This window comes from Eumetopias jubatus, unplaced genomic scaffold (assembly GCF_037043125.1).
Source record: "Eumetopias jubatus isolate StellerSeaLion01/CBP00866 unplaced genomic scaffold, mEumJub1_p1.0 scaffold_8, whole genome shotgun sequence".
In the NCBI taxonomy this organism is placed as follows: Eukaryota; Metazoa; Chordata; class Mammalia; order Carnivora; family Otariidae; genus Eumetopias; species Eumetopias jubatus.
The window spans coordinates 62,570,926-62,593,168 of record NW_028274814.1 but is presented as its reverse complement, the minus strand read 5'-3'; the positions used below and the strand labels follow the sequence as shown (position 1 = coordinate 62,593,168).

At 38.3% G+C, this 22,243-nt stretch overlaps 1 protein-coding gene across 1 annotated transcript in view; it reads left to right on the top strand.

Moving 5' to 3' along the window:
- ITPR2 (inositol 1,4,5-trisphosphate receptor type 2) overlaps positions 1 to 22,243 on the top strand; it is a 499,992-nt gene that overhangs the window by 173,236 nt on the left and 304,513 nt on the right. Inside the window, exons 22-24 of the mRNA XM_028113213.2 lie at positions 14,434 to 14,627; positions 18,614 to 18,743; positions 20,686 to 20,743. Of these exons, the coding sequence (XP_027969014.1) occupies positions 14,434 to 14,627; positions 18,614 to 18,743; positions 20,686 to 20,743 (382 nt within the window). The remainder of the gene's footprint in view (positions 1 to 14,433; positions 14,628 to 18,613; positions 18,744 to 20,685; positions 20,744 to 22,243) is intronic.

Genomic DNA, 22,243 nt, shown 5'->3' with positions numbered 1-22,243 from the left:
TACTGTTTTCAAACAAATGTATTCACTCCCAGCAGGCTATGCTGTTGAGTCAATTTGCTTTGCCTAATACCTATCATTTGCTCTCAGTGATTTAGAATGCACAGGCACCATTCAGTGTAATTGATCTTTTGGGTAGATCTTTTAGGATTATGTCAAGCAGGGCTCTTCTTTGTCACGTATAGAAGTGAAAAGCCAATGCATATGCTGGCTGATAAGTCAGATATTTTCTTTTTTTAAAAAATTTTTTATTTAAATTCAGTTTAATTAATGTGTAGTGTATTAGTTTCAGAGGTAGAATTTAGAGATTCATCAGTTGCATATAACACCCAGTGCTCATTCCATCAAGTGCCCTCCTAATGCCCATCACCCAGTTACCCCCTCCCCCAACCTCCTCCCCTCCAGCAACCCTCAGTTTGTTTCCTAGAGTTGAGTCTCTCATGGTTTGTCTCCCTCTCTGATTTCATCTTATTTTATTTTTCCCTCCCTTCCCCTATGTTCATCAGTTTTGTTTTTAAATTCCATATGTGAATGAAATCATATATTTGTCTTTCTCTGGCTGATAAGTCAGATATTTTCAAATACACTTTTGAAAGTACCTTCTATTTAAAAAAAATTATACTTTTCTTCTTCTTTATGCCTGCTGAAGGATATACAATCCAAGGATTGATACTACTAATAATTAAGATCACTTTTTTATAGCAGGGTGGGTATATTTTGCTCTCCTAGAGAGTCATTCAAATATTTGGGAACAAATGTGAATACGACTTGCATTCTTCTGATGAACAACATAACATGTTAACTCTGGGTAGTGAGAGAAATCCTCGCCCCCATTTGACAGAATGCAGAATGTGACACAGTCTGGGGATGGTTTGGGTCTCACTTAGTATTTAGTTATCCTGTCAATGTCTTTCCACTTGTCTGTCATTTGAATGGAACTGGGATTCAAATTGAAGCCTCCAACATGGAGCAATAAAGTCTTAACCCTGGAGTATGATGTAGGCCTAGTTAGGGTATCTAGGCCAAGACTGTCATTTCTTTTCACAATTGTCTCCCCGGCTTTGAGCTCACCACAGTTTGAAAATGCGATATATCAGAAAACTACCAGAACACCGAAAAAGAGCTGAATAGTTTCTTGTAATTTTCTATCATTTTACTTTTTTTTTTTATTTTTTATACAACTTGGGAGTTTCCATAGCCAAGCCCTGAAATGTGGGCCAGTTCCTAATCAGTGACCAGATAATCTCTTTGTTTGGTGTATATGTGTTATAATGTTGAAAAAAGTCAAATGGAGAATTCCATTTAATTTTAGGATTCCCTTTCTTTGGGGCTTCAGGTTTGGAGCTGGAAGTGCCTTTGGTTTTAGAGAATAAGAAACAGATAACCACGATGCCCTGAAAGAATTGGAACTGCACTGGTGTCCTGTGGGTCCACCCAGGGGAGGGAAGAGATAAAATGGGCGGGCGGGTGGTAAGAGGCACTTGGATATATGTCTGTCTGGGAGCATCCCTTGTCCCAGGAGATCTGGGGAAGAGAGTAAGAGCAAGCTAACTCTCTATCTCGCAGCAAACAACTGGCCATTTCTTCAGTTTAACCTTTTTTTTTTTTTTTTTGTCCTGGCAGGGACTTTACATGATCCACCTTGAAATATGCTTTTTCTGGTAGCATAGTTGCTGTTAAAAAGAAGGGAAATTGAGATGGGAGGTGGAGCAGAAACACTTTTTAATATTGTTATATGGGTGGGAAATGAAGAAAGTATTTGCCGGCAAAATATCTGCCAGAAAATAGTTTCTTCCTTTATAAAATTAGATTAGTCTAACTGATCTTTACAGTCTCTTTCAGTCCCAAACTGTGATTCTTTGAAGATTAGTATGTAATTCTCATCACTCACTGAATGGTGTTCTTTTTAATGTGTGTTGCAAAACATTCCTTTTAGCCAATATCCATGAAGTGTTTGTCTCCTGGTTAATAGCTGTGATCACTCTTTGTAAAGCCACCAGCTAGAATGCCTTGACACCAGACGCCTTTGTTCACTTAAAATATTGAGTGTATCACAAAAAAAGCAAGCAAGCAAGTAAGCAAGCAAGCAAGGATTTACCTGGGTACAGGTGAGGCTGAGGACATATGTATGTGGAGGTGGGGATGACAATTAAAAGAAATAGGGTTTAATATGATGACCGTAACTGAAGAACAGGTACCTAAGGTACAAGGCAGCTTTCATTTTAAAGACTCTTTCAAATGTTACTTCATCTTCTTTTAATTTTTCATCTGACTGAGCTCTTTCCAGGTCTCTATAAAGGATTTAAGTTTGCGGGGGATTCACAGTCCTCAGGAGTATTAGCAAGGTTTACTTGTAGGGAGAAGATACCACCATTACCATTCATGTGAAAACCTCTTGCAGGGATTTCTGGACTTATTTTTTCCTATTCTGCCTCTCAAGGTTCTTCTTTGGATGGTCTTATTCTTTGACCTGTCCTCCCTCATCTCTGCTTTCAGTGGTATCCCTTCACTTCAAACACATCTGTCTTATCTCCGGTATGTGTCTTGTTCCTCACACCTCCCTGCTTCCTGTATGCTGTTCCTTCTGCCTACTCCTTCTTCCCATCAGAATCATGTACTTCTGGTAAAGGAAGCTTTTGACTCGAAGAAGAGGCAGTGACATGCATGTAATCCTATTAACAGCGCTAGGTTTTCTCTTATTCCTTTGTGTATGTGAGTACTTTCCAGATGAGCATGTTCTTATAATACCTTGAGATTCTTGCACTGATTTTTTAAAAAGATTTATTTATTTACTTGAGAGATAGAAAGAGAGAAAGAGAGAGAAGAGGGGTAGAGGGAGAGAGAACCCTCAAGCAGACTCCCTGCTGAGCATGGAGCCCAATGCAGGGCTCTGTCCCAGAACCCTGAGATCATGACCTGAGCTGAAATCAACAGTTGGATGCTCAACCAACTGAGCCTCCCAGGTGCCCATCTTCCACTGATTTTTAAATAAGAACAGCAATGGCAGTAACAATGATGCCAATGTCCCCGAATCTCTGGAGTTATTTATTGCAAGTTGTGTTCCCCAGGAAGCAGAACCTGAGTCAGAGATTAGCATGAAGGAGGTTTATTAGGTTACTCTTAGGATCAACACCAGTGGAACAAGGGAAAGAAGCAGGACTGGGCAAAGGGAGAAATCAGGTTGTGATGCAGACCTAGTGGAAAACTCTGGGGTGAGGGGAGATGTCTGCAGTTGGGATGTCCTTTCAGAGTTGTCTCCCATTGGAGTAAGGGTGGGGGCTGAGCCTTTATGCCTCCCTGGGCTGCCCTTCAATGGGTGTATGGCCTTGCTTGAGGCTGCTCTCTTCAGAATAGTCAGTCCCCACACAGGGCTGACATTTGAGAGCTGTTCTCTGAGTAGCTCCCAGCAGGTGAGGCAGTATATTGTCCCTCATCCCTGAAAGGGAATCTGCGCATTGACTATCACAGCATTCACCATAGGTATCTTCCAGAAAAATACCATGATGGGAAAAACTGTAGGTCAAGATTAAGATCTCATAGGAAATACAGATTAGGAAGAAAAATAAAAATGATTATAATCTTATAGGAAATAGAGATTAGGGAGAAAAGTAAAAACATTAAGACATTTAAATGCACAAGAAAGTTCTAGATATGAAAATTTTCTAGAAGCTGCCTATTTCCAAATGCCCCAGAATCAGTGGTATCAGAAACCTGTTCTGGGAAGCAAGTCTTTTCTGGAATCCTCTTCTTCAGATATGAAGGAAGAATTTCTGTGACATTCTGATCTTCTGAGTCTGGTTCTCCCACAGCTTTGCGCTATGCTGACTGTTCCTCTGAGTTCTTTCTGGCTTAACACATCCGTTCCCCGCCCCCCCTTCCAGCTTTAAGCTTTTGTAGGTTTTAGAAAAAATGCCTGTGTAACTGTCCAGTTTCCTCTTAGTTATCAATAAAGCCTAAAAGGACTTCATCCCCCTTTGGGCTTAATCTCTCTTCAAATATCCAGAAAGTTTCAAACACAGGATCTATGTTAGATCATGTTCCTTTTACAACTCATATGCATGTCTAAAAATAGGTAGAGAATAACTATGTAATATGTCTACTTTATACTGACTTTCTACCATGTGCCGGGCCACATATTGGCAAAAGATTACTATAATAGGGTATCTATTATTTATATTCAACACCTAACACACCTAGAAATCTTCTGCATACTTTTACTTTTTTTATTTTTTTATTTTTTATTTTTTTTATTTTTTTTAAGATTTTATTTTATTTGACAGAGAGAGCACAAGCAGAGGGAGAGAGAGGGGGAAGCAGGCTCCCTGCCGAGCAGGGAGCCCGATGCGGGACTCGATCCCAGGACCCTGGGAGCATGACCCGGGCCGAAGGCAGACGCTTAACCGACTGAGCCACCCGGGCGCCCCTGCATGCTTTTACTTTTTTTAAAGATTTTATTTATTTATTTGTCAGAGAGAGAGGGAGAGAGAGAGAGCACAAGCAGGGGGGAGCAGCAGGCAGAGGGAGAAGCAAGCTCCCCACCAAGGAAGGAGCCCGATCCGGGACTCGATCCCAGGACCCTGGGATCATGACCTGAGCTGAAGGCAGACACTTAACTGACTGAGCCACCCAGGTGTCCCACACACTTTTACTTTTAAACCTTATTGCACTCCAGCAATTACATATTATGGTCATTATTTTGTCCAGGAAATTGCCCAAGATCATGCAGCTTGTAGCTTGCCAAGCCAAATTTTGAATTCAGATTTCTTTTCCTTTTTCTCCACTTCTTTAAAAAAAACCTCACAGCCCTATAGTTGATGTTTTTTCTACTATTATTATACTACTTTCTATCTAGATGATTTCTTCATCTGCAGGGATGCTGTTTTCTACTTTTTCTAAGTTTAGTGTCCAAGAAAGTTTAGTACTAAACAGTAGGTGTTTACTAAAGAGTTTTGATTTTACTTGAAGCGATTACAGGTCAGATCAAAAAAGCTTTTTTAAACCAATATCATCTCTTCTTGAATAGTTGGCTTGTCTCAGAAACAAAGTTTCAATCACAAGTCTTTAAAAGTTTTACCCCTTAAATATCTCTTGAAGCTGAATATTCCTCTTCACTTGCTGCAATAAATTTCTGACTGGTCTCCCTGAGTCCGTTTCTCACATTCCAAGATAAGGATCCTTCTAAATCACATACTCTATCTCTTTTACTAGCTCTCATCTTCTCTGGAGAATAACTCAGTTCTTTAAGTTGATGCCCAAGGGTCTTCATAATATGCATCAGATGTCTCTATCTGTTTCCCCAGTAATTCTAAACAGTTTTATCTTCTTAGACACATTTCTGTATCTCATGTATACTTTCATAACTCACTTATCATTAGGATGAATGTATGTAAGTGCCAAGCCTTACATAAATATGCATGTATTTGGAGGGCAAAAGTATTTAGAGGTCCTAATATTCCAAATATATATTTGTGTCTTTCTTTTCTTAATTTTGTAATTATGTTTTATAAGTCTGTTTTTTTTCTAGTAGACTTACAAAAGCCTCCATGACTCTTAGGTTTACTATCTGGATAATTCCATAATAAAGTTTCAGATTTATTGACCGAGAGAAGCAAAGTGGGGAGAAAAACTATGAAAACAGATTTTCTTTCTGATTCTATAAGCTGACTTGTACCATGCATAATATACTATTATTTACATACTAGGCCTTGAAAAATATTGAGTGAAATGCATTTAATGAATGTATGTAAATTATGTGTTTTATATAAATATGTAAGTGTTTGAATATTAAAAATATTTTCTGGACCATGACATTCCACATATAGGATTGTTTTTCTTTTATTACTTATGAACTTCTAGTTTCACTTTCCAAACTTGCAACGAAGGAGAGAGAACATGACAAATGCCAGTTCATGTTAAAATATTTCCTGGTATTTTGTTCCTGCAATTTTATTTGAGCAGTTTTAGTGATTAATGTTATACCTTTCCAGTGATCTCTGATGCCCCACCTTCATAGAGTAATATGATTGAAATATTCACTTGCTAATTGTGTAAGTTAATAAATTTCACAAGGACTTAATGGGTATGATGCATGCATAATTTACATAGTACACTAAGTCACGAAGTACCTCTTCCTTTTGGTTCTCTCAGTCAGATGTTACTCACATAAAGTTATAATACATAAAATTATTTTTGTTAGACTTCATAATTGATTGACTAGTAGAGACTGATTCTGTGTTTGTCCGTGTTTCTGTGGGATTTGTCAGAAACAAAGGCATCATGTGTAGTTTTTTGCCTTTTGGTTTCCCAAAGGTATCAGTCACACAGTGGGTGGAGCACCTTCCACAGTTTAGTGTGGGATTTATTCTTGTTCTTTAAGCTCTAGAGTGACTCTAGGAGTAATATGAATGGTCCCTGGCACCCAGGAAGAGGTACTACCATTACCATATTGAGTTAATAGGACAGAATCAGTACCCAAGGATGACCTCACAAATATTGAGAATGACTGAGGAGGGCCATGTTGTCCTTACCTCCTCTCTACTCCAAATACTTTCTCTCTTTATAAATACTGTTTGAACCTCAGAATCTGATGCTTCAAGGTGTTAATACACTGGGGATTAGGTTCCCCAGTTCTCTCAATTTCTGCTGAAGAGAGTCCACTGGTGACCTCCAATAAGGTACATTGTTGAAACCTGAACATAAATTTATAGAATGTTAGTATATAAAGGGACTGTTGAAATCATCTACACAATATACAAACTTCAAATCTTCATACAACACCTATTACAAATGGTCGTCTGGGATCTCCTTGAACATCAGAGCGACCAAAATTTTGTTGCTGCAAAAGGCAGGTCTTTCTTATTTCCAAGAGCTCCAATTATTAGGTCTCTTTTGTTATATTAGATCTGTTTTGTTAGATTATCCTAACTTCCCTCTAACTTCCAATTAGCAGTCCTACTTTTGTTCCCTGGAGCCACATTGAAATCGAACATCACTTCCACGTGTCCGTTCCCTCCATGTTTGAAAATGACCAGGGTGTCACCTGTGCATCCCCTCCTCTCTGGGTTATTTCTTTAACTATTCGTCTTAGGATTCAGATGTCACTGATCATTGGTCTGACCAGCACAGAGGCAAGGACAGTTATTTTTCTCATTCATTCTTAACATTTTACTTTTGTAATGCAGTCTAGGCGACCTGAGTGTTTTTGGTAACAATGACACAGTATAGGTCCCCATGGAACCTGAACAGAACTGAAGTTGAATTTGTGCTCGGTTATATCACATTTTTCCATCATATACTTCAGTTGGTTTTATTGGGCCCTATGTACAGTGCATTTTATGTTTTGATTTTATCCTGTTTTCAACCTGTTGATGTAGTTTGGGGATTTGAGGGAATCAGTCATTATATTAGTTATCCTTTCTTGTTTCATGCTACCTTCACATTTAAGAAACAGGCTATTTCTGACTTACCCAGTTTTCAACGAAAATACTTATCTGGTTGAGGCAGTGGTAGAGCAGCAAGGAACTAGAGGCCCTTCTGCACTTTAACAATGATTGATGTACTGCTACTCTTTGGTTATGATCATTTAACTAAAATCATACCTATGAAACTGTACATAATTCAGTGCACGTGTCTATTGTGTGATGATGAATCAGAACAGTAGTTGCTCTTGGTGGTGGTGGTGAGGGGGAAGGTAGAGGAGAGGACCTGGACAAAGGCACAAAGGAGCTTCTGGGGTAATGGAAATGTTTGGTATCTGGACGACATGTGGTTTATATGGGTGTGTGTCCTTCTTCAGCGGAACTGCTGAAACCTTTCATGTAAGATCTGTGCATTTCATTGTATCTAAATTGTATCTCAATTGTAAAACAGTATGTAAATTCATTTATTACTTAGATTACCAGCTGTTAAGAATTAAAGTCAGCTTTGCAAATTAAAATCTTGAGGTTTGGAATATTGAAATGCCTTTGTCAGTATTTGACAGTGATGAAATCCAAAGTAGGATGTAGAACTCAACCACTGTTTTGTATGAAGTGCTTTTTAAATTCATCCTTTGAATAACACTTCTTTAGGGTGTGGGTGGGATGGGAAATAATTTTCTTTTAAGCAGTCTACTTGATATTCAAAAAAAGATGGATGATAACATTACTATATTTTGGTAACATATGTTCAATAGGTTTTACTTTGTTCTAATTCTAAGGTTTTGGAAAGTTGGAATGTGTAAATGGGTTATCAACATACTGTATTCAAAGAGTATTTATTTAGAATAAAGAAAATTAGGTGTCATATGGTCTGTTTTGTCTACTGAGTATTCTTTATAAACCACTTCTCTGAAAGACTTCTCCTTTTTGAAATGATATTGTGTGTCAGTCAATCCAGCGTGTAAGAGATAATGAGCTGTGATGTAACCACACATTCCTTAGTAGGATGGTGGCCACTCTAATAGAACATGATGAAATGGAGAACAGTTTTTTTTCAGAGATGTAGTAAAAGCACGCATATATCCTCCACTTTTCATTTTGAGGTAAATACATTACAATTATATGATACTTTTTTTTTATTCGTCATGACTTTTTTGCACATATTATATAATCTTATTCTCACAGGACTTGGAACATATTTTGTTAGATTAAGAGTGTGTACACAGGATGGTGAAATAATTTGAGAAAGATCATGCTAATCTAAATCTTCAACTGCATTCAAAGCCTAGTTCAAAACTGTGTCTCTTCAGTGAAGCTGCCCTTCTCTCTCCTCACCCTAAAATGATTTACAAAATTAAATAAAAAAAAATTTTTAGGGGCGCCTGGGTGGCTCAGTTGGTTAAGCATCCGACTCTTGATTTCAGCTCAGGTCATGATCTCAGGGTCATGCAATTGAGCCCCACGTTGGGCTCTGGTGCTTAGTGTGGAGTCTGCTTGAGATTCTCTCTCTTCCTCTCCCTCTGTCCCTCCCCCTGCTTGTGTGCACTCTTTCTCTCTCTAAATTAAAAAAAAATTTCCAAAGCAATCTTCACACTGCCCCTGCTATACTATAACTATCTCAACTGCCTTGTATTTTTTCTTAAAATTTTTATGGATATGTTTTATGTTTTCCTATGTCCTCCCACCCCCACTGTCCCAGATGAACACTGGTTATTTAATACTACTTTCTGAGCAAGAGCTGCCCTTAAAATTAAATTGTGCAATGCAAATAAAATGCTCCGAATAGTGTGCAGCCCATCATAAATAATAAAAACTGGTTGGATAAGTTCGCTTGGGGATAATGTGACCAAATTCATTATATGATTAATAGTAATTTCACATTTTTATACACAGTTTTAATTAGAACCTTTGCTTTCTGAGGGTCGCCTGGCTGGCTCAGTCAGTAGATCATGCAGCTTTTAATCACAGGGTTGTGAGTGGTTGTGAGTATAAGCCCCATGTTGGGCATGGAGCCTATTTAAAAAAAAAACAAAACTATTATATGCAAACAATGAATCATGGAACACTACATCAAACACTAATGTTGTAATGTATGGTGATTAACATAACATAATAAAAAACAAAAAAACTATTAAAAAAGGAGAATCTTTGCTTTCTGCATTTGGTAGGTTTTCTGAGTTCTAGTATAAAATCTTTGGAAATTTGTAAGATGATGATCTATTAGCAAAGCAGTATGGTGTAGGGAAAAAAGCTGCATGTTGATATTTGTTGACCTCTATCTGAAGCTCTGCCACTTTCTGGCTGAGTAAAGCAGGCTGGGTCCCATAAGCCCTCACCCTACCGTGAGGGTCTATGTAGCCTAGCAAAGTACATGGGATGTGATTTGCCCTTGATAAGGGCAGATCATGATTACTCTTATCTCACTGGTATCTCTTTTATTACTTTTTCTTTTCTTTTTAATGAATAAGTTTTCAAGTAACATGGAAATTATATATGCTTTTTGAATTTAGAAAATTTGGGAAAATATAAAGGAGAGCAAGCAAAAACTCACCTTGATGAAAGATGGAATATTTTAGTATAATAAGATCCAATTTTTTAATAAAAATGTCAATCTCATTTTTAATAATTCATTTATCAAATCTTTTTTCTTTTATTAGTGCATGAATCTAGCAAATATTTATTGAATGACTACTGTGTGTCAGGCACGATTCCAGGTGTTGGAGACAAAGCAGTAAACTAGGCAGGATCTTAGTTTTCATGGAGCTCATGTGTTTTTTTTTTTTTTTTGAGGGGAATATACAATAAACACATAAACAAATATAAAATATGACGTGAGATGGTGAATAATGGCATGACTGAAATGTAAAGCAGGTGCGTGGGTCCAGAGTGATGGCAGTCCTCCTTTAGAGAGGGTGGCCAGAAGAGGTCATCTGCGGAGGTGACATTGTACCAGAAATCATAAAGGAGTGAGAAAGCAAGTAAAGTAACCATCTGGTTAAGAGAACTCCAAGCAGAACAGCAGTTTCCAGCACAAGGTTTAAAAACCCGATGGAGATTGGATTATCTAGCTCTCTAAAATCCCATGATCTAACTTTGAACTGGGAATGCTCGTTATCTATGTCTTCTTAGGGTGTTACGTCTTGATCTTCCATTTAATCCAGGCTGGTAACTGTGGTACCCATTGCTCTGCTTGTATCGCTAGCTTCATTAAGGCTTTGATCTTGTGTTAATGTTTTTGTTTGTTTTGCATATAGAAAAGTCTTTTTATAAACAGACCCTCAACCACTGGGAGGAAGCACTGCTCCAGAGAATGTTCAAAATAGAAAACCACTCCAGTTCTAAAATGTAGGCGTCTTCCAGCAAGTGGAGGTTTATAAGGAGCTGCTAAGCAGGGATGGGAAGTAGGAAGATTTCCTGAGTCATGTCTTTATGGTTTAACATCATACTGTTTCATATGAATTATTATAACAGCAGATGCATTTTTTTCAAATCCAACTATGAAAATACATTTCAGGGAAGGAAGAATGATTTTTGGGTTATCCATTCTTCGGCTTCTATTATAACACATTGAGCTGACTTTAGTAGTCACAGAAGAATTAAATTGCTGTGAACAATTATTCACAAAACTCTTCTAATTGAATATTTCTGTGATCTCTTATAAATGCTGAGAAGGTTCCAGAAATGTCTACTTGAAATCTAAACAACTGGAAAATTCAAATTATTGTTTCTAGTGTTATGTATTTCTAATAGAAAAAGATAACAAATAAAGATGACTTTAAATTAAATAAAATACCAATAGTCATAAGGTAAATTTCAATCGAGTAAGAGTCTATTATATCTCTTGTGCTTTCTAGAAATCCACATAACTGTTAATGATTGTTGAGTGCAGTAATGCTCACAAGCAGTAATATGACTTCTGAATAGGTACAGTTAAATCATGGTCAGCTCAGCTTCCATGTTATGTGGATCTTCTCTGGAATTTTAGTGGGAACTTGACTCATCGGAACCATCAAAGAAACAAAGAAACAAACTATGTATTCTCAGCCACTCCTGGCCATCATTCCTGTTATGCATTTAGTATACCTGTTTACTTTCAGGTTTTTCTCTTGACGAAATTAGGATTAGTAAAACTATCCATACAATCATGTAATAAAAGAACCTGAAAAGCCCATCTGCTTTTATTTCTAAGCTATTCCTTCTTTCTTACTTTTGCTTAACAAAGATGACTCCCAAATTTTCAAACTCTCTCAACACCCTTTACACATAAATCCAAATTCTGGCTGCTGGGTTAATGAAAAAGACATAGAAAAGCTGATTTTTTTAGGGGTTAGTCTGTCGAGAGGATTTTTATGGTAATACAGTAGCCTTTTTAGTAGTGTTAACTAATTATGATTGAGAGGAGAAATGGTAGGATTTCTTCTTTGGCAGTGTTAAAAACTGATGGCCTCTGACTTATCTCAACAGTCTAGAATCAGAAATTTTTCTCTGGAGAAATGGATAGTTGGGAGCCTTGCCTGTTTGTGATTTATGTGGCATTTGACTTATGTTTTCCAAGCTGTGATAGTTCACAATTTAAGCACTTCTCATCACCACCAAGCAACTCCAGAAAATATAGCATCTTTTAACTTGAGACCTCTCAAATTAAAAAATTGGCCATACATGGAGATGTCAGGAGAGTTTTGTGGTGACCACGTGCCACAGGCATCTAAGGATGTGGTAGAACGGGAATGAACCCCCCATGTCATTGACAACATGTGTTACATATTATTATGGTTCTGGCCTCTAGATTTTAATTTCTTGGTGACAGGATCTATATTTGGGGAAAATAATTGTCTGGGCTAAATTTCTGTGTAATAATCATTTGGATTAAATGATTATTTTCCATGCAAATCTAAATAAGATGCAGACACTGTGGGTGCCAAGGATTTCTGTATGAATCAGGGGTAGGAATAATAAAGGAGCCTGTTCTGTGTTAGTGGTGAGAAAGCATCTCTTGGAGGCTAACACATATACATACTTGAATCAAGATTCGTATAAATGTACTGGTTAAACATTGGTGACCTAAAACCATTGCCAACCACCAGAAGTGCATCCCTGCAATCCACGTATAGCGAACAGTGGAGGGATTTGGAAGTAGTCAATTGCGGTGATTGCTTAGGAACCGCAGAAAATGAAGCATTCTGCCTCAAGGTTGTTCTCCTAGAAAATAGGACTCTCTCAAATCCTTTATCTCAATCTTGTCTAAACTTGGAAATTACCTTTCATATACATTTTTTCTTTTCCCCCTTTTTTGGTTTATGCCAACAGCAGTCAAATAAAGTTCATAGACTCTCAGAAGGTAAACCAGTTAATTTCTGCCTTGAAGATGCCACTCTAGGAAAAAAATGTTACTTCTCTGCCTACTCCAAAATGTACTATTTGAGCACCACCCTCTTTTATGTATACGAATTTCCTATATGGATAAGAATAAGTTTTAAAAGGCATTTCACTTTTCACAGTGATTACTGGTGGCTTGATAATAATTGTGGTTTGGTCTGTGCAAGACCATCAAGATTTTTTTGAGTCATCCTTTCAATATTTTCCTTTTCTTTGTTTGCCTTTTGATCCTGTAGTATCCCTACAGTTTATACTCTTCACTTAGAGCCGAGAGTTTTATCTCATCCCATCTTATTTCCATTTCCCTTTCTCTTGGTTTACACCCTGAGACATTCAGGGGAAGGAAAATTATTTGCCAGATTCTTAGGCCTTTGCTTGAGGCAAAGCTCCATGAACATACACAAGCAAAGACCACTGTTCCGAAAGAAAAGTAGACAATTGTTCTTTTGAATCCTTGCTGCTTGTTGAGGGAATTTAGAAGTGAGAAACAACAGTCAGGCCAGAGAACATAAATTGGAGCAGTGTCAGGAGGATCCTTTGGTACAGCTGCTCGTGGTCAGTGGAAGGAATGAATGTATGTGCAGTTTTATTGGAGAACAAATGAATGAGAAGTCAAACCAGAGAGGGAGACAAACCATGAAAGACTCTGGACTCCAGGAAACAAACTAAGGGTTACAGAGGGGAGGGGAGTGGGGGGAGGGGGTAACCAGGTGATGGGTATTAAGGAGGGCACGTGTGGTGATGAGCACTGGATGTTATACACAACTAATGGATTGTTGAACACTACATCAAAAACCAATGATGTACTATATGCTGGCTAATTAAACATAATAAAAAAAAGATTAGGGAATTTACCTTCTAAAAAAACCCCCCAAAACTCAAGAAGACATAGAAGGGGAGTGCTCCCTTTTTGAAAATGATCATGTTTGTCACTAATGTATTTTCATAATTACCTCAAACATCATTCGTTTTGTGGATTTTGAATAATGATTTTTTATTCCAACTGGATGAAGGAATGGGAAGTGTATTGGCAAACACATGCTTCTCTCCCAGATAAAACTTTCTTTTTCTTAAAATGAAGTCATAGCAAGGCGCCCACAAGCTCTTTTCACAAGCATCATGAAAGCAAAGCCATGAAGTCCTTGATTTGAGGGTAGGATTAGGATGCTCGTCACCACTTCCATGTTTTCATGTAATGCCTGTATCCTCACTTGCAGCTCATTTATCGTAGAGTTCATTTGCATTTTTGTAAAAGTTAGGGACTATTGGTGTGAGAGTTGGTAGGGCTTCCTGCATTCCAGAAGGACCTGACTTGGGTGTTACCAGAGCTACCTCTGTGGTACATCATTGCACTCACTGTGGTACATCATTGGAAAACTCACTGTGGTACATCATTGGAAAACATTTTCTGAGAAAAGTTTTTTAAACTTTTTTTTAATTAAAAAATTTTAAAATCTGCCATTTTGAAATGTGTCTGCAGTATCTGAGCTTTGTAAAGAAAGAGCCAGAGCAGTGCTGGTGCTATTCTTTCCTATCTTAGTACTTTTGCTGTCATGCTTGCAGTCTGGTTCTGACCAACTGGATAGTACACCTGTTTCTCCAGGTGTCATGTGTGTTGACTTAAAGACTTTTCTTGTGCCAGGAAACAATGTCATGAGAACCATCCACGGGGTGGGAGAGATGATGACCCAAATGGTACTCAGTAGAGGCTCTATCTTCCCCATGAGTGTGCCCGACGTTCCGCCCAGCATCCACCCCAGCAAGCAGGGGAGCCCCGTAGAGCATGAAGATGTGACCGTGATGGACACCAAACTGAAGATCATTGAGATTTTGCAGGTATGTTGCATAATGGAAGTGAAGTGACAAATACCTAATTGTGCATCTCTGTTTAACTTCTTACGCTCTTTGTTCCAAATCACTGTGGAAATATTCTGAAATGCTATTGATCTAATTTATTTCTTTTGAGTTAATGATACTATTGAACATATTAGTTACATGTGTTCATTTCCATTAAATGTATTTGTGGTGATATCTAACAATTGTGGAGTGCTTTGAGGTTGACAAAACCTCTTTCATATGCATTTTCTCATTTAGTATTGACCCTGATTTCATTTTACCTTCACTTCAGGATTTCAGAGCAGGCAAGCTGAGATTGAATTCTAACTCTATTTCTATTTTTAATTGAATTGGACATGTAATTCTAGGCATCCAGATTTATCATTTTAGCAAGAAACTCAAATAAAATTTTATTTATTATTAACAAAAATGTTAATAATTGGTTTCAGTATTTTATATAAGTGACTATCTCTCTTTGTGTTTTTGTTTCTAAGAGGCTAGGAATAATATATGTTTTTAAAATTGATATAGTCTAAAACCTAGCTCCATGAATTTAAAGGAGATAAATGATTATTTCATGCCCACTGGTTTAGTGAATAAATTCCCCGTTACTGTAGCTGTGAATTCTTAGCATTTTTTTTTAAGTTTGGAAAGTAGTTTTATGATGCTTTAATTATAGCATTTATTCCATATTTGGAGAATGAAGCCTGGAATTTTCAAGGATCTATTAAGATTCTGGATACAGTTTACTAAGTCTTTCATCATAATTTAATGTAGACTGAGCTACCAGAAGTGGGTTAGTAGTCCTGGAAGGGTCTGTACATTTTTATTTAAAGTAATTAGATTTATAATCGTAAAAGGTTTCACAGTTCCTCCAGAAATTCCAAAGGCTGAATCCTGAGAAATTTTGGCAGGCCTCCCAACCCTGTGTTCATGACCCTGTAAAATCACTTGGTTCTCCTATTCTTAAACTGAGAACGGTAATGATCACCTGACGTGCGGACTGAAAGAGCCCATAACTTACATCATCCTACTCATGGGACAACATCTAAGATACGTGACCTCAGTTTGGTCCACAGTTACAGAAGATCAGCATTTGAAAAACAATCTGCTAAAAAAACCAGGAGATGGAGATACTGCTGTGGGGCAGATGAGGGCTGACCTCTCCTTGCTGCCTCTTTTTTTTTTTTTTTAAGATTTTTTATTCATTTGAGAGAGAGAGAGAATGAGAGAGAGAGCATGAGAGGGGGAAGGGTCAGAGGGAGAAACAGACTCCCCGCTGAGCAGGGAGCCCGATGGGGGACTCAATCCTGGGACTCCAGGATCATGACCTGAGCCGAAGGCAGACGCCCAACCAACTGAGCCACCCAGGCTCCCCATCTTTTGGGTTTTTAATGTATTTCTTGTTGAGCCTCTTTTCTCCCTCCGATTTTTGTGTTGCCATGTCAGGGTGTGATTCACCATGTGTTCCTATATGCTGCTCTTGAATACGTTGCTTTCTTAGAACACCTCTTCAAGAGTTTCTTTGGGGGTGCCTGGGTGGCTCAGTTGGTTATGCATCTGCCTTCGGCTCAGGTCACGATCCCAGGGTCCTGGGATCGAGTCCCACATCAGGTTCCCTGCTCAGCGGGGGGTCTGCTTCTCCCTCTCTCTCTGCCTCTCCCCCTACTTGTGCTCTCTCTCTCTCACTTTGTCAAATAAATAAATAAAATCTTTAAAAAAAAGAATTTATTTGGAGCCACACTCCTTACACAAGTCTCCTGCTTTCTGCCAGCTCTTCCTCTTTACATGGTCTTCCTTCCTTTTTCCCATCATTTTATGTATCTCTCTTCTTATTTATCTCTCTCGTTCTCTCCCTCTGTTTTTTTTAAAGATTTATTTACTTATTTGAAAGAGAGGGAGAGAGAAGGAGCGAGCAAGTGGGTGGAGAGGAGCAAAGGGAGAGGATGAGAGAGAGAATCTCAAGCAGACTCCTCACTGAGCTCAGAGCCTAACCTGGGGCTCGATCTCACAACCCCGAGGTCATGACCAGAGCCAACACCAAGAGTCAGACGCTTAACCTACCAAGCCATCCACGTGTCCCCCCTCCCTCTGTCTGTCTTTGGTCCTTTCTCAACTGTCTTTCTCTGTCTTTGTTTTTCTTCTTCCCTCTGCCCCTTTCCTACCTTCCATTTATTTTTTACCATTAAATATATTATACGTTCAAAGTTTTAATTTTGGTTATATGTATAAAATACAGTTCTATGAGCACTAATCTTCAACTGAAAGTTAATAAGAGTTTCACTAATTAGTGTCTTATTAATCTGTTCTTTACATAGTTTTTTTTTTTTTTTTAAACCTTTCCTTTCAAGCACCTGCCATCTAGTTTCTGTTCCCACCCAAGGCTATCAAGTCCAATGGCCCCTTCTCAGCTCTGTTTTCCCACGATCTGTCCCCTGCTTTGAAAATCCTCTTAACTACAGTCCACTCAACCAAGGTGTGTTGCAGCACTTACCACATGGTAATAAAAGAGACTCTTTGGTGTTTGCTTTTCCTTCCACATTATGCGTTCTTCATAGGCAGGTCTTATCCTCGACACCCCTTTTGTACCCTCTGCACCTTTCTTAGTTCCTGGCTTAGCAAATGCTTGTTGAACTTAGGTGACCGTAGCTGACATGGAGCATGTTTGCTGCCCGTAAGAAGCATAGGGCTAACAGAGCAGAGGAAGAGAGGAAGACACAGAGAGACAGAGAGTAAATAATAGAAGTATTAGGTCGACAGTAGACAGGTAGGTGTAAATAATGCGTTGAGTGAGCAAAAAGGAGAAAAATGGATTTAGACAGGGATCCAGGAAAAGCTTCATTTTAAACTGAATCTTGGAGGATATCTCAAACACTGGTTACGCTGGGTTGGAGGAGAATATTCCAAGTAAAGGGGACACTGAACACACGTGAGAAGGCTGGAGAGAAACGTCCAGTGCTTCTGGAACAGAGCAGTGTGAGAAGGAATGACAGGAGGAAGGAGCGGGGGAGGGAGGGGGTTGCTTCAGGAGCCACAGAAATACTGGGAGATCAGGTCAGACGGTACCACGCATGACCATTATTGCTCACTGTCCAAACAAGGCTCTTTTGATAGTGTAGGGGACACGGATAGTAATTATGCTAGGACAAAAGGTTAAACCAGGCTTATCTCAGGCAAACTGGGATGGAAGGGAACCCTGTATATAAAACCACTTCTCTGTTGTTTCCCTTCTCCACTCAGAAATCAATAGCACATACTTTTTCTTTCTCTGATCTCCACTGAATTTTCTATACTACATGATTTACCCCTCGATGCTTTTCTAATTTTGTTAACAACGCTGTATTTTGTTTTCCCATCTCAGACTTTGGCTTCTTGAGGCCAGCGGGCTTCAAGTGTTTGCATTCTTCCTAGTGCCTAGCATAGCCCAGAACCTTATTGGCACTTAGTTTCCGCTAATGTGTTAGTTAAGGAAGACAAGGACAACTACACAACCTAAGGAAACACAAGCACCAGTGAGGCGAATCCATGGTGTATTTGGATGCTGTTGTTACTTCAGCTGTCCTTTTGTAGTCCAGATCCAAGACTGATTGTGGTGCAGCCAGAATCCACACTATTGTACCTGAAATTTTGGCCTTTCTGTGCACGAGTGAAGGTCACAGCTCCAGCACTCTCCTCCCAGAACCAATGGTAACTCTGCAAAGTGCAAAAAATCATTACCTCTTCAGCCAGACTCATTGGATACCTCTATCTGGATTATTCACAGAGTAATCATGGGAAGTCAAGTTTTCTTCCTCCTAAAAATCTGCTTTGGGATCTTCCTGACATTGGCTAATGGAAATGTATCACTTTTCTTAGCTTTATGACTGATAAGCATGTATGCCACTGAGATTTCTAATTAGTTCATGTGACATGTTCTTGATGTAATGAATTGTAGTTTTAACCACTATGCTAAAAAAATAAAAGTATGTTTTTAATGCTTTTTGTAGTTTATCCTGAGTGTCCGACTAGATTATAGGATCTCGTATCTGCTGTCAATATATAAGAAGGAATTTGGAGAGAACAACGAAAACATGGAAACATCCACCAGCGGTTCTCCAGATACGTTACTACCATCAGGTATCTCCTTTGTGTCCGTATTTGCTCTGTAGCTTTCGTATTTTCAGACCCAGTAGTATTTCCATGAGACAAAAATGTGGAAGTAATACCTGCCAATGACATGACGAAACTCAGACAGGGCATTAGATGACTTGCCTAGGATGGCTGGGAGGATATTTGCATTACTTGGTGCTCAGTCCTCAGAATGCAGTTTACTTTGCAATCTTCACAACTCAGTGAGGTAGAGGTGCTGTTGATTGTGCCATTTTACAGATAAGAAAACCAAGGTCAGACAGGTTAAGTTACTCGCTAAACATCATGAAAGTAGTAGAGCAGGGTTTCCTTGGAGGTCTCTCCAACTTCAGAGCCTGAATCTTGTAAGCATCATGCTGTTTTGGTGAAAGTCCAAGGGAACTTATTTGCTTGATCAAAGAAGCAGCGTGAAATGTAGCTGTGGGGCCAAAAGGTGTTTTGTAGGAAGCTGTTGCCCAACTCAAGAATAAAGACATGGTATTTCTCAAAGGTCTAAATGGGGGTATTAGTGTGTATGTGTGTGTTTACTTTGCATGGTTATGAACTGGTACTATATGTCAATTTTTCACATTTAAAAAAATGTGAGAATGAAGCCAGTCTATCTCTGTGTAGGAGCATAATGAAGAAAGCATAAAAATTGTGAAAATTTTGTGGCTATCGAAAGTACCTTATGAAACCTAAGAAATATTAAATTTCCACTTTTCTGGATAGATCCTACCAGTAACAGCGGGTTAGCAACTATGTTGTCTTAAAGATTTAGCCAGGTCACAGAATTCTTTTTCTGAGGATAAGATTTGTACACAGATATGAAATTTTCTTCTAATCACAACCACCGTGAAAATAACAGGTATCCTCCTCTCTTTCACCCATTAATCAATATGACAGGAATGATTCAGTGATTGTGTGTAGTTAAAATGGTTGGTAGATCCGTGTCCTGCTCTCTGACTCAGTACCATCTGAAAGGCAGCATGCCTCTGTAGACAGAATTAAGCTTTCCTAAGGGAGAGGTCACTTCTGGTATATTTGCAACCATGTTGTTTTTATGCTTCCCAGAAGTATAGAACCCTAAAGGGCTATTTCCAGGAATGATATGGCAGAACCAGAAAATCTTGCTGGTGGTTGCATTGACAATATCATAAAAATTATTGGCTCTTAGAAGCCAGACTTCTGGAAATAGAAGCTCTAAGTGTCAGTAAAGAATAGGGGGAACCCTCAGAAAACCAGTTCTCTCTGATTTACCTGATCTCTTTCCTTGGTTGAATCTGGAAGAGAGAGCTTTCTGGGGAGGATTCTTTTTCCTTTTTTATAACTTGCTCTGTTTTCTTTTTAAGCTTTGGAGATAAGAAATAAATAATGTACTTATTTAAATGTGTTATTTTAACTAAGATATCTTCAAAATATTAGTGGTGAGGATGGGTGAGGAATCATGATTGGTTCACATTAAAAAAAAGTTAATGTCCCATAAGAAGAAGGGATGGAATTTTAGAAGAAGTGTGGGTAAAAGGGTCATGTTGTTTGGAAGTACCATATAGTAACAAGGTTCATTATTGCTATATTTTGATTCTTTAAAAAACATCCTTCCATGTCATCACCCCATTAAATTATATGTGTTTACATATGTGTGTGTGTGTGTGTGTGTGTGCGTGGAGTTGATGCATATAGATACATGTTTATACAGGTGAAGCAACTTTGTAAATGGTGCTTTCTGGTCTTCTAAATATATCTTTTGACTATAGCAATATATATTTAAAATATGAACTTTGTTTAAAATGATCTCTAGGTGGACTTAGATCATGACTTTTTAAACTGTTACATTTGGTGGCATAAAGAAATTAATACAAATATTTTTAGGTATGCTAATATTGATATAAATACTGTGACTCCTTACTTGGATATGATAACAAATGGATTTTGCCATTTGTCTTTGCAGCTATTGTTCCTGATATAGATGAAATTGCAGCCCAGGCAGAAACTATGTTTGCTGGAAGGTATAGTAACATTTATGTATCTTTATCTTGTGGATAAGATTTTGCTTAGAATTCTATTGATACTTTGTTATTGTTTACGTCCCTATATTTATTTAATTTTAGATCCTTTATTGTTGCCAACGTAATTTTTACCAGAAACAAAGCTGCTAATTTACTGTAGAAGAGAAAGCATAGCTTTTCTTTAGGTAGGTCAGGGGAAAAAGACAAGAGAGATGAGATCAGCATATTGAACTTTTCCCTGAATTCTTTGCTTTTCTTTCCTCAAATAATGACAGCACACGGATGCCCTTTAAGTCCCTTGGTATAAATAGCACTGCATCTTGCAAAACATTGCTTTCCTGCATCTGAGAAATTTGAGGCAAGAAAGTGACTTCTTTCAATGTTATCTTTAACTTCATTTGTGAGAACTAAAGCTATTTTCTGCCAGTTGGAAATATCCCTGATTAAAGAAAGCAAAATGCCTCTGGTGTGACTACCCTCCTTTGTTTATAGGAACCCTGACATTTATTGTTTTAAAGTTGTTTCTTTCTTTTTAAAAAATGAAATAGCAGTAAAAATGAAAAGCAAAAAAAGCCCTAAAATGTCTAAGCTATAAATTATTGAGTTTCTTGCATTCATTTCTATTACAAATTTGCCATGAGAACCTAAACGAATTTCACACTAAGCCCTTTGTTGCATTTTCTTTGGTTAGAAAGACAAACAGGAATGAAGAAGGGGACCAAAAAGGATTTTTTTTAATCTCTAGTGAACATTTGGTTTAGCTTTGTTTTTATATTGTTTTGACAGCTTTTGTTGTTGTTATTGTTGTGTTTTCCTATTTAAGTAATTCACTATTCCCGGGAAGAGACAATAAATCAGTGTATGATTTTTCACCTTAGGACAAACTAAGGGTTACAGAAGGGGGGTGGGGAGATGGGGTAACCCGCATGATGGGTATTAAGGAGGGCATGTGTTGTGATGAGCGCTGGGTGTTATACGTAACTAATGAATCACTGAACAACACTACATCAAAAACTAAGGATGTACTATATGGTGGCTAATTGAACATAATAATAATATTAATAAGAAGAATAAAATAAAAGCTTACTAAACTTCAAAAAAAAAAAAAGGATCTCGTATCCAGTGCAGTCTTCCCCAGGGTCTGAGCGTACCAAGCACAGAGAGCGGCTCTGGCGACGGCTGTGTGCGCACGTGTGTACATGCACATGCACGTGCCCTTGTCCTTCCTGGCTGCTCACCACCTGTTGTGGAGAGGTCTCTAGGGCTCTGGGCAAAGTTAGTTGTTGCTGTACATCCATCCTAGTATCTCTTCTCAATACTAGAGTTGAAATTTTTTTGGATCAGTTTTTGGATTATAGCTTTTGTCTGTGTCTAGGTGAGCAACTCATCCTGCTTTGCCTGGTACTTTCCCGGTGCAGGTCCTGAAAAGTCCTCCATCCTGGGAACCCCCTCAGCCTTGGACAAATGGGGATGGTTGGTCATCCCTGCTTTCGTGGGCAA